Source organism: Branchiostoma lanceolatum, chromosome 12 (assembly GCF_035083965.1).
Source record: "Branchiostoma lanceolatum isolate klBraLanc5 chromosome 12, klBraLanc5.hap2, whole genome shotgun sequence".
In the NCBI taxonomy this organism is placed as follows: domain Eukaryota; kingdom Metazoa; phylum Chordata; class Leptocardii; order Amphioxiformes; family Branchiostomatidae; genus Branchiostoma; species Branchiostoma lanceolatum.
The window spans coordinates 8,941,983-8,954,207 of record NC_089733.1 but is presented as its reverse complement, the minus strand read 5'-3'; the positions used below and the strand labels follow the sequence as shown (position 1 = coordinate 8,954,207).

Below are 12,225 nucleotides of genomic sequence, written 5' to 3'. Positions count from 1 at the left end.
CTAGGCCCATACTGTTCGTGAATGGTTAGTCGCAAATTTTGTGTAATAAAGATTGGTCACTCAATTGCAGACATCTTCTGATCATGCATTATCATTCATTAGGCCATACTGATCCTATTATATGGATGACATCCCCTGGGTGCTCCAAAACCGATGCTAGCGTGCGAATAAATAAAAAAAGTTGGTTGAAGAAAGTTGCCTTCATGATGAAATCCAAGGAAAGTTGAACAACTGACCTAACACACAGAACATGGTACCCAATAATGAAGTATTTATTTTCGTCCTTTCACCTCTTCGACTTTGGAATTGACTTTGACATTCTATGACATAAGTATCCGTTTTCCGATATTTTTTTTAAATACAGTATTTGTTCATTTTGCAGCATCTATGCACGACAGTAGTGATCGTAAACTTTTTTTAAATCGGCGAAAAGTGATGCACTCGCGGATGCCATCCATAGAATCAAGTCAGTATGGCTTAAGTTACAACAAGCTTAAGGTGAAATGGCTTTTATGGCACGACCTGAAACGTTTCACCGGAGACGATTATTTACATCATTATCTCCATGAAAAATGGAGATATAGTTTTGGCTGCGTCTGTCTGTTTGTTTGTCTGTTTGTTTGTTTTTCTGTCTCTGCCTCTGGATAGATTACGATGATATTTGGCAAGTGGGCAGGTGCTGTGAAGCCATAAATCAAGATCGATTTTTTTACTCAGTTTCAACCTAACGTTACCATTATTTCTGGTAAATATTGACTCTCAGCAGCACGGACCTTCACCGACGCCTTACTTGCTTGCTTGCTTACTTGCTTATGGCGACCTTCCAGTCTCGAGTCGACGTCACTGCCAGGCAAACAGGCAGCTCCGCGAGTTGGCAAATAAAAACATTGTACAGGCCTAGGAGAGGGACACCCTGTTATTTTGGGCCTCAGTTCGACGCTGCACACCCTGACGTCTAGAGAACGTCTCTTCCGGAGAATAATTCTGAGGCAGAAAAACTGTATATATGAGTGAATGATATTCCTGTAGCTATATAAGAACAGCCAAGTTCAGATTCTTCAACCTCTCCAAGTTTAATGTGACTACGCACTTCCGGCATTTACCCGTCAGATACGAACTCCGACCCGGCAACGACAGGCTCTTACAAAGTTCAAAGATCATGTGGGTATTTGTTCAAATGAGGAACTTGCCGACAAAGGTAGTTTATACGAGAGAACAAAACAGATGGACTTCATAGACTGCCGTCAGAAATACATACGGTATTGGAAATGGTTAGTATTTGGTTTTTGTCTCAGATATAGATATGACTCTAACTGACCGATTATGATACTTGTTGTTTATGTGGGCACTGTTAGCATTCAGGAAGGTTGTGACGCGGTATTTAACGTGATGCATGCATAGAAAAACATGCAGTACACTATCATATCCCAAGACTTAAGAGGGATGAGATGATGTGTCATGCATAAAACAGAAAATGTGTCTACATTGCAACGCTATATTGTCTTGCCGAGTCACTGCATACTGCCATACAACCAGGACTGAAACAGAAACAACTGTAACACGGTAACACATTGTCTGTAAGTGGGGATTAGTGATTTGACTATGTAACGTTAGGTTTTCCAGACAATGTAGGTTGTCCTTGACTACTCTATGGAATTTCAAACCAACACCACACCGTCGATATACTACCGGAACATTGACTAAATGTTGAAATAGTGGGGGGGGGGCAACTTGTAAAGGTGTGTATGCACCAGTTTTGCCCTCCCTTTCACGCTGTGATAAACCAAAATAAACAAATAGCGGAACTAGTAAGAACCAGAGTTCCACGACCTCACACCTTCGCAAAATGGTGTTAACCTTTTCGAGTGACGCATGATAAATGTTTCTAATTTATAATACGTTCTCATTTGCATAAAATATATCAGTTGATCATCTTCTCTACCCGAATAGCACAAGTTGTTCTTAGCATGACAGTCTTATCTTAGAAGGATATTGTAACATTTCCTCATTATTCGTAAGTTTTTACGTAGTCAAAATTGTCTAACATTAAATGTCCAAAGTTACAAACGAGTGTCTGATTGAGAATGGAGGGTAGCTGAACGTATTTTTGGTATTCTTAAGGCTTGGACGGTCATGACTCATTGTTTCATCGTCCATGGTTTCATATTCCAGTCGAAACTGAAAGATTTCGTAGTTTATCCAACTATGCCGCAGTTCACAAAGTATATGTACGTCGTATCTCACCACGCATTACGCCGTAGCTCTACGAACGACAACATGGTAGCATGAAGTGCGTTTTTTATCTCCGTGAAAAAAAACTTTTTCATGAGGATATTGTTTTGCGTGCGTTTGCGTGTGTGTTTGCGTGTGTGTTTGCGTGTGTGTGTGATTGTGTCACCGTATGCTTAAAGTCAGCATAACTGAAGAACGTGTAGATGGATTGTCATGGTATTGGGTATGTGGGTAGTTGTTGGGAGGAGAAAGGTCAAGGTCGATTTTGGGCCCCCTGGTATGTGTCACTGGAACTGCAATGGCGGATTTGTAATAATCTTCTAAGGAGAACAACTGAAGAAAGGAACAACAGATTTTCATGTTATTTGGTATGCAGGTGGGTTAGACAGAGATGTACAAACTGAAGCGCAAATTATGCAAATTGGGACTGAATTTGCATAAGTAATGAGAAATATCTACAACTCCATTCTAGGCATGTGGTTGGAGGTCACACCTGTCACATCTGTTAGTCTCAAATCTAGGACAAGAGTTCCTCAGGTCCCAACAGCTGGTAATGAGGAAATTCTATACCTCCATAATAAAACACATCATACACAAAACCAAATTTCATGGAGATTTTGGGTCTTCAGACTCTTGTTTATTATTGAAGGCATCATTTTAGTGAGTGACATTTCTTTGTGCCTCCTTGGTTCCAGGGACAGGTAAGTTTAGATATGGTTACCAGTACACCTATGTATAACATAGAACTACATCTTATGATGGTCTCTCAAGATAAAACTAGCAGTTGTTTACCCAAATGCACAAAAATAGAAATTTGCACCATTGACGGTCCGGGCATCGAAAATTACATTACATTGCTTCACTCGTAAGCAAACTGTGATTTTCAGCTATCACCACTCCCATGTCAGAGGTGAAACTTTGATATTTCAATAACTTGATTCACAATAGACGTAATTAAGTGAAAAGACAGGTTAGACTTAATTTCATCAATGCAGAAGTGATTCGTGACGGATGAGCACTGACCCGTGCGACAATTGCATAAGGTCGTTTATTGAGTCACTGGGAATAATACTTGTCTTCCAAACATCCTGAAAGGCTTGAGGAGTTAGTAGTAGCTTCTAGATCTTTCAGAACGTTGAAATGTCTTTGCAAGGTACACTTTAGTAGCAATACTGCAACAAAATCAACAAGAGAAGTGTTTAAAAACGCTTCAGCGACGCACGCCCTAAGTTGCATAACATATGTGTAATGATATAACATAAAACTATAGCTAAGTTATATATGTCACTGTAGATTTTGAAATCCCATCATTTTGTGCTAAGCGTTATGAAAGTTTCTCATTAGATATGCAAATAATGTCCTCATTTGCGTAACATGCACCTGTTCATTATCTTCTCCAACCAAAGTACAAATGTCCCGAGTATGATTTGATGATGCAAATGAGCAGGGTGTCATCTACCTTATCCATTTGTTTGATTTGGTATGTAATGCACCTTGTACCTGAATGTCTAACCTTCATCGATGGATTCTATATTTACTGGTTTATTGGTTTATTAAGCTCATAAGTCTCCTGTGTCATTTTTATAACATTGATTAGTTGAATTATTTGAGCGCAAATATCACGGGTGCTGACTCACCCACACAGAGTAAACGCTTTATGTGTTTAAAGTCTGACCTCAACCTCTTGGTTCAATGGATCGTTAAAATGATTGTTCAGGGGTCATGAAAACATTGCTTGTTTGATAGTGTTCTGTATCAGAGGGGTTGCGTGTAATACTCTGTAGAAGATATCCTAAAACTGACTTCAAATAGACCATGATCCAACGGGCAATGTATAAATATAAATATAGATATAGATTTATACTTATTGATAAAACTTAAGTGACGGATCTGATTGCCTGGATGTCTAACTTTCATCGACGTATATATGTTTTACATATTAGGGTAAAGATCTGCAATCTAGCAGAATCGCCGATTCTACCAGTAGAGGTGCCGATCGGAATCTCTTTCGACAGAGATCGTGATCACGGTGCCAGGAATATGTTAGAATGGTCTTCCATTTCTAAATCATAAATTTCAAGTCAGTCCATTAGATGTAAAATGGCTTGAATCGAGATTGAAAAGTTATGAACATCCACAAGCACGGAAAAAACATACAGACAACGATCGGGATCTCTTACGGTAGAATCGCCGATTGTAATGACAGAGATCCTGATCACGATCTCTGTCGTCAGAGACTCCGATGTCGATCACTATCCTGACATACATTTATAGGTAGTGATTGTTGGGGTAGCTATGGAGTTATCATGCGGTGCTAAAGGTTCCTCTTGAAGAATGGGGAAGATATAGTGCGATCCAACAGACCAGTATTTATCTTGGGTGGAACATTCAAAACCTTGAAAGATGGCTGTGCAAGGAGTACAAAGATTTCTCGCACAAGGAAAACAATCTTCCGTGAGAAATATTTTTTGTATCTTCTTCTAGGCTGCATCCGTGCTGAAGGAAATATCTGACAAGAACAGGAAACTGCAAAGAGACCTTTCAGCTGTCTTAAAAGAGGCTGACCTGTTCATTCAACGTCTTGACGTTGACGTGACAAGTGAGATTGAGAAGAATATTCCAGGGTTTCGGTTCGAGCTGAACAACGTCTGCCAGCAACTGGAGTCCGGAGACTGCCCCATACTTGTTGCAGGTGAGGATTCTAAAATTATCTTTTATTACCTTCGTCAAGAAGGTTATTTTTTCGGTAGCGTTTGTCTGTGGATTATATTAGCAACATAACTCAAGGCCTGGATGGATTGTCCTGACATTTGGTATGTGGGTAGGTCTTGGATTTTGGGCTCCCTAGCGGCTTGTTATGGTACTGCAGCGGAACTTCATGTTTTGATATTTCGTGTTCGCGGTGGTCCTGATTTTTGAGTGGTAGATAGCTCTTTGGACAGAGAGTAAGTGGTGTAGGTTTGGGCCCCCTAGCGGCTTGTTGGAACTGCAGTAGCAAGTTTTGCTTCAGACTGTGAAAGGGAATAACTCAAGAAGGGCTTGATGGATGGTCATGATTTTTGGTACGTAGATAGCTTGTCTGGTTATGTTTTCAAAGAACGAACTAGTCCACGTTGACTGCAACGCACACTTTCTATCATCCACCGCTTGGCTCTTCCTCAGGTGAGACTTCAGCCGGGAAAAGCAGCCTCCTTAACCTGCTCCTTGGAGAAGATGTCCTCCCTCAGTCCCTGCTCAGCACAACGCACGTCATCTGTGAGCTGAAGCGGGGGACCAGGAAGCGTGTTGTCGTCCATTCTCTGGATGGAGACGACGATATCCAGTTCGATCTAGTTGGCAGTGAAGAGAACCAAAAGAGAGAGATTTCCAAGTACATCTACAGTAAAGAAAAAGTTCCAAAGTACAAGAAAGTGGAAATCTTCTGGCCAAGTCCCATTTTGCACGTAAGCTGATAATTTTTTCTTTCTTGGTATTATAAAATAATAAGATACCAATGGAAATCAAGATTAGCACAGATCTGAAACAATTTGAGCACTTTGTGATTTTCCAATAACCTATAGATAATGTGGACGAAGCATGAACCCGTTTGGTAGGTTCCCCCTCAAGCATGAAGATATGGTTGCATATTTTGAAAGGTCAACAAAGCTGGTAATAGCCAAGGAGCCATACCCACACCACCATTGTCTGCATTGTAGCACAGAGTTAGCAGAACAGTACTAGTAAGATAAGGCATCGGTATAATGATTATGCACTTGATATGTAAATACATCATTTCAGCGACGCCTACCTAAAGATATATATTTTTGAGTACAGGAAGGAATCTTCCTGGTAGACAGTCCAGGAGTAGGGGACGACTCAAAGCTGGACAGCATTACTTCGAATTATTTGTCACAAGCATGTGCCTTCATTTACGTCATCAACACAGCTAACGCAGGCGGAGTGCAGCCTGACAGAGTAAGTGCGCATGCGCTTCAAATGGAATTTATTACGTCGTTTACGCAACCAAATGCAATAAGAACTATTTCCACAGTTTTAAGTGACAAGTATTTGGCTTGGGGCTAGATGGTCAAGTTTCGAGATCAGAAAATCAATCAATAGACCATGTTGATGCAGACTCATGCCATACTGTTTTCTAAACGGTTAAACCCCTCGGCAGGTTCTCAGAATAATCCAGCAGAGTCTGAGTCAAATTCCCGAGTCCGGGTTTCATCCGAAGTCCGCCATTTTCGTCTTCAACAAGTGGGACCAGGTACCAAAGTGGGAGGAAGAGGAGGTCAAGGTACAAATGATCAAGAGGCTTCAGAAAAGCTGGCCTGAACTGGACCCTACTTCCCAGGTGTTCTACATGTCGGTACAGAAGGTCGGTGTAAATTCTTCACCTGAATAGAATTCTTTATTTAATTATTTTGACTTATCTGAGTGTTTCCATCCAACTAGTGTCAGCCTTTCATACTCAACAGGCAGTAGATTCTTACGTCCATATATGGGACGATTTTTCACAACCTTAGAAGGATTGCGCTTTGTTTTAAGGCATCTATCATAATACTCAATTGCCAAACAGAATATTGCAGATACAAAGACATAAGACATAAAACTGTCCATGGCAATCATCATGTCGATCGTTTTTCTGTCTGAATTTCGTTGTAGGCAGCCGAATGTCAAAGGTCTGGCGTAGGTCCTACCGAAGATTTCACAAAACTGCTGGAAGGAATCAGATGCCTTCTTCCTGAAGGGCTAGTCTCTAAGCTGAAGATCAGTTACGGGTAAGCCTCAAATTGCAGCTGAGTTTACATATTCTTTCCGTTAACTATGTTTTTCTATTGATGCAGATGCAGACCTACTAAATTTGTTGTCGTATGTTGAATAAGAAGCCATTGCACCATTTCTAATATCTCTGTATGTTTATAAATGTTCAAAAACAAAACATTTAAGCTTCACCAGTAGATCTAATTTAAGGCACTTCACTGATTCCTAAAGCCGCCAATACACAAAAGCATCAGAAGTAAAATAGGACTCCTGAACCATCTAGTAGTGAAATGTGATATCTAAATTTCCATCATCATTGACTATTGACATAACAGAAAGAGGCTATAATATTGCCTGTAAGTTCTGTTTCTAAACAATAATATAACATCATCATATGCAACGAACCTTTATAAAGTTGGACAAAGTTCTTCGTTTTCTTGACCGTTGCCCAGGTTCCTGGATTACCTGCTGAGGAGGACGTACTACTACATACGGGCGCGGCTGGTGGCAGCTGCGGAAGACGTGGACAAGAAGACGCCGCGTATTCAAAGCCTTCGACAACTCCTTGATAACTCCCGGAAAAGGTACTTACAATTTGATAAATCTTTCGGTTAACATAGCAAGGAATCAATTCATTGAGTAGGAAATTCTCACATGGAACCTTTGACAACAGCACAACAGTTCTAGCTACCCGTCGATGTATTTAGTTCTTGTGAATGTTTCTCAGGCATTCACTCCCGGCTTGATGTCTTCCCCTTTAGACTAACAGACAGTCTTCAAACACTGGAGGCGGGGACAGAAAGGTGTTTCGAAAGCATTGTTCAACAGCTTTATGACTACCTAAAATCAGACGCATTGGAGAATGAGCTAGCAAGTTGGGACACTACAAACATCGCTGAAGTTAGCAGCATAGATGATCTCGAGTCTACGGTCGTCGAAAATGTGGACAACCGAATATCAAACGTTGTATCAGAGTGGATAGCAGCCAGTGACGCTGTTCAAAGGTACGTGATTATGCTAAGTATCTGCATCTGTCAGGAATTCAGAAGTGACCATAATGGATAAATAGACGCATATTTTGGTCTAATCTTATGTCTAATGCTTATATAATCAAATATCAATTATGAATTATCAACTGTGTCATTTGTACCTGTTATATGAATGAACTTTATTGCTCAACGATCGTACATGGTACAATGTATGGTATTGAATTAACAATAATACAAGGCTAAACTATGTTACAATTCTAAATACAAAATATATTATATATTTGGATTTGGATTGGATTTGGATTTATTGGAATTGCAACAATGCAATACACGTGGGACACAGGCAGCTATTGCTGATGTCGTGACCCACACACATAATGTACCCGATTTTTACACTTGGGTGGAGTGGGGAAAATCGTGTTAAGTACCTTTTTTCCCAAAGGCACAAGATCGGTGGCAGCAGGGGATTCGAACCCGGAACCCCTTGGTTCTGGTTCTGGGTCAGAAATCCTGCCGTTACGCCACACGACCCCACTATATAGACAGCTGCAATCAGTTTTTGAAAACTTTATTAGCTATATTTTACACTGAATCAAACATCGCCATGACGCACAGTATTGTCCATTTGTTATCAACCATTTAGAGCGTATGAGGAAATGAACACATTGAAGACAGATATCCTGAGGAGTTTTGAAGACGACATAAGAAAAGTCGAAGAAAGCATCCTGACAACCGTTGATGATGCAACTCCGGCAGCACAGCCAGCAGACGACAGACCTCTGGCTGACACTTTGACTGAAGAAAGCCCACTATTCAGGCCACAGACAGCCGTCTTGGGTCTTCTAACCGCTCCGGTCTGGGCCGTTCTCACTGTAGCTGCAGGTTGTACTTCAACAGTCCATACTAGATCTTTACGACATTCTCGTCTCCGATGATTAATTGACCTCTTTCCGGTTACGGCGGCCATTTTGAATTTCCCGGGGTCAGCTGGGGGTCATGCACCAAAGTGAGGCTCAGGGTGTGCCGGCCTTAGGCCTTACAATGATATACCATAGGTATTCCATCATTGGTGGTACATTGTGGGCCTCTAATGTGAAATGCTGTGGTACGTGCACCTGGCATGTGTAGAAAATATTGTTGTGGACATTTGCCGGCACACCACGCCTCACTTTGGTGCATGACCCCCAGCTGACCCCGGGAAATTAAAAATGACCGCCGTAACTGGAAAGAGGTCTATTGGGTTTAGTATTTCTAAACTGTGCAACGTCTCGTCATTAAGAGGGTCCTTCTGTGAGATATAGCTACATTTGGAGGAAAACATTGCAACAAGGCACCAAGCAATCACATACAAGATTCCTAATCTCCAAGCAGATCTATCAGTGGCAATGACAGTATCCAAAGGGCAAAAGCAGCATTGTTTTACCAAGGTGGCCAATAATGCTGCTTTTGTCCTTTGATACTGTCATTGTCACCGATACATCTGCTTGGAGATTAATAGGTTCCTGCAAAAACATTATATGACAAAATGATAAACCTAGCAACAAAGGAACCTTTTTTCCTAGCGCTGCATTATTTTGAGGCAGACGGGACACTTCTGGCCCAATGTTCTCACTCATTTCTTACATTTTTTTCAGCCGTGATCTCCCTACCGGTAATCGGTCTCATTGCTGCCCAGACAAGTATAGAGAAAAGGAGAATCATGAATCGATTCAAGTGAGTAGAAACTACTAGAAATACTGTTGATATTGACCTGTGCGTTGATTTGTGTTTCTTTTTTGACTGTCGAAATTCTCCCTTTACTTCTTTTTTTTCGTTATTTTCATCTGTCAAAAGGTGTTGATTCTATAAAAAAAATGAAGAAATTGTTGCTTTGTTCTCCATAGTGCTGACCCTGGCGTCTACATGTCTGAGTATGCGAGGGAATATCTAAAGAAGCTCACCAAGGATTCAGTTCGGGAGTTTTTGTCCGAAGAGCTCGAGAAGCTTGAAATGCGAATGGAGCGTCTTAAGGTGGTACAATTTTACCAAATACCTGCCAAACTTTTTTTTCATTTCCAACAGCCATGTTGAACTTGATTCAACAGTAAGTTATAACCTAATGACTGTTGAATTATGCTAACAAAGTTTGGGAAATTTTCAAACATTTTGCCTTATCAGTAAAGCAGGGCCTGGTGAACATTACATTTTCCAAATTACCAAAAGTATCGACTTGAGAACATTCAATTAATCAATATTTTTTATTTCGTTGTTGATGGACACAGCAGGTGTGACAGCATTACAGTTTATAATCCGATTAGTTACAGATTCTTGTATTGTTATTGTATTGTTAAATGATCATGTATTGTATCGACGACCAAATACCAATGTAAAATGTTCAAGATTAGTAAGCAATACAAACGCTGAGATTATCCTATCGCTGTTAATCATATCAATAGAATTTTAAAAAAAAATACTTTTAATCTTTAAGGCCGTGAATTTTATGTATAGGATTTTACCCAGCTGTATATTAATCAATTGTATTGCCTACAGTCGATTTTTTATTCATGTGAAAGGAGTGTGCAATTCAGCCTAAAGGCTGCGAAATGCTTCTGTGAAATAAACCATTATTATTATTATTATTATTATATCTATGTGATCTGCTTAGGTGAAACAAACGAAATTGTGACTTTCTTCTAGAACGAGCTGGAGACCACTATGGAAGCGAACAAGAAGCTCCTGGAGGACCTTTCAGGTGAAGTACGGTCGAACAGTGCTGTCATCCGGGAATTTCAACCTGTGGCCAATGAGTGTCAGGCGCTGATAAGGTGAGGTCATTTCCTGTGAACTCGCAATGATTCCGGTCAGCAACTTAATGCTTTTAGTTCATTGGCATACATTGCCATTCTTTACATTCTGTGTAAAAAGGAATTCAATTGCCAGGGACGGACTCTCAAATGCATTATTACTGATATACTTCAATGATATAAAATTTAATGACACGTTTAATACACTTTTTGTTTTCCTGAAAACAGTAAGCTGCAACTGTTTCATGTACACCATCTGGAGACACGTTACATCGTTTCTGAGGACATCATGGATTGGGACAGGTCCATGACCATTGGGACTGGCAGGTCTATCTTTATGTTTTTCTTTTGCACTTTGGCCTGTGTCAGCTCCATTCTTCTTTGGCATGACATGACATGAGATGACATAAGATGACATGAAATATGACATATGACACATGACATATGACATATGACATATGACATATGACACATGACATGACATTACATGACAGTGTAGTTTCTATCCATTCAGGGACTAGCCAGGGTCGCATTGGCTTTGAATTATCAATAATTACTATTCATTATCATCACTTGTTATGAATCATCGCATCAATTTATTTTGCGATATAAACGATGTTTGACTTAGGAATGGTTACTGGACTCGGTTTTGGATCACGGCTTTGATTTGATGATTTGGTTTTGTATAATTTATTTTGGTTATTTATTTCATATACATGTATGTTGTATTATTTGTTCCTTAGTATTGTTTCATTATCATTTCCTGTATGTACGTTCGATTTATTTTGGTGTGTCTGTGTGTCTGTCTGTCTGTGTGTGTGTGTGTGTGTGGGTGTGTGTGTGTGTTTTCGGACTATTGTAGTCAGCATAACTCAAGAACCTCTGGATGGATTACAATGATATTTGGTATGTGGGCGGGTGTTGTAAAGCCAAAATTCAAGGTCGATTTTGGGCCCCCTGGTATGTGACCTTGGTACTGCAGCAGAACTTCAATTTTTGTATCTTTTGACCTGGAAGTGCTATGGTCTTGTTGTACCAGCTTTGGCCTATGTTTTTTTTTTGGGAAATCAACAAGTATTGTTGAAGGGCAACCCATATGTTTTGAAGATGTTACAGATAAATGAATAATTTTGTCCCTTTTTACTTGACGCGTGTCGTAACTATTTTTTTTACAGTTTTGCAGACATCTTTAGAGCCAAACTCAGAAGGGACAATGACGTCATTCCTGTCGCTCTGAAGATGATGCGGAACCACCTAGATGTTACAGATAAATGAATAATTTTGTCCCTTTTTACTTGACGCGTGTCGTAACTATTTTTTTTACAGTTTTGCAGACATCTTTAGAGCCAAACTCAGAAGGGACAATGACGTCATTCCTGTCGCTCTGAAGATGATGCGGAACCACCTCTCAGAGAACAACGTCTCAGATGTGGTCAGAGAGGGGAAAGTGCTGAGGTGCACGACGACAAAAATTA

At 40.2% G+C, this 12,225-nt stretch overlaps 1 protein-coding gene across 1 annotated transcript; it reads left to right on the top strand.

The window, feature by feature from the left end:
* The first annotated feature begins 2,706 nt into the window (after window positions 1-2,706).
* LOC136445718 (bacterial dynamin-like protein) lies at window positions 2,707-11,271 on the top strand. The gene is made up of 14 exons (XM_066443853.1): window positions 2,707-2,736; window positions 2,928-2,933; window positions 4,717-4,924; window positions 5,395-5,675; window positions 6,046-6,186; window positions 6,389-6,592; window positions 6,880-6,995; window positions 7,431-7,562; window positions 7,740-7,982; window positions 8,611-8,849; window positions 9,602-9,680; window positions 9,851-9,980; window positions 10,644-10,771; window positions 11,265-11,271. The coding sequence occupies exons 1-14, from the start codon at window positions 2,707-2,709 to the stop codon at window positions 11,269-11,271; spliced, it is 1,944 nt and encodes a 647-aa protein (XP_066299950.1).
* Window positions 11,272-12,225: the final 954 nt, after the last annotated feature.

What these genes read in the sequence shown, in the direction of transcription:
- LOC136445718 (XM_066443853.1), top strand. Translation starts at nt 2,707, where the DNA reads ATGTGGTTGGAGGTCACACCTGTCACATCT. An exon ending in TCTACATGTCGGTACAGAAG is followed by an intron (nt 6,593 to 6,879) that starts GTCGGTGTAAAT and finishes ATTTCGTTGTAG; the next exon opens with GCAGCCGAATGTCAAAGGTC. An exon ending in GCCAGTGACGCTGTTCAAAG is followed by an intron (nt 7,983 to 8,610) that starts GTACGTGATTAT and finishes TCAACCATTTAG; the next exon opens with AGCGTATGAGGAAATGAACA.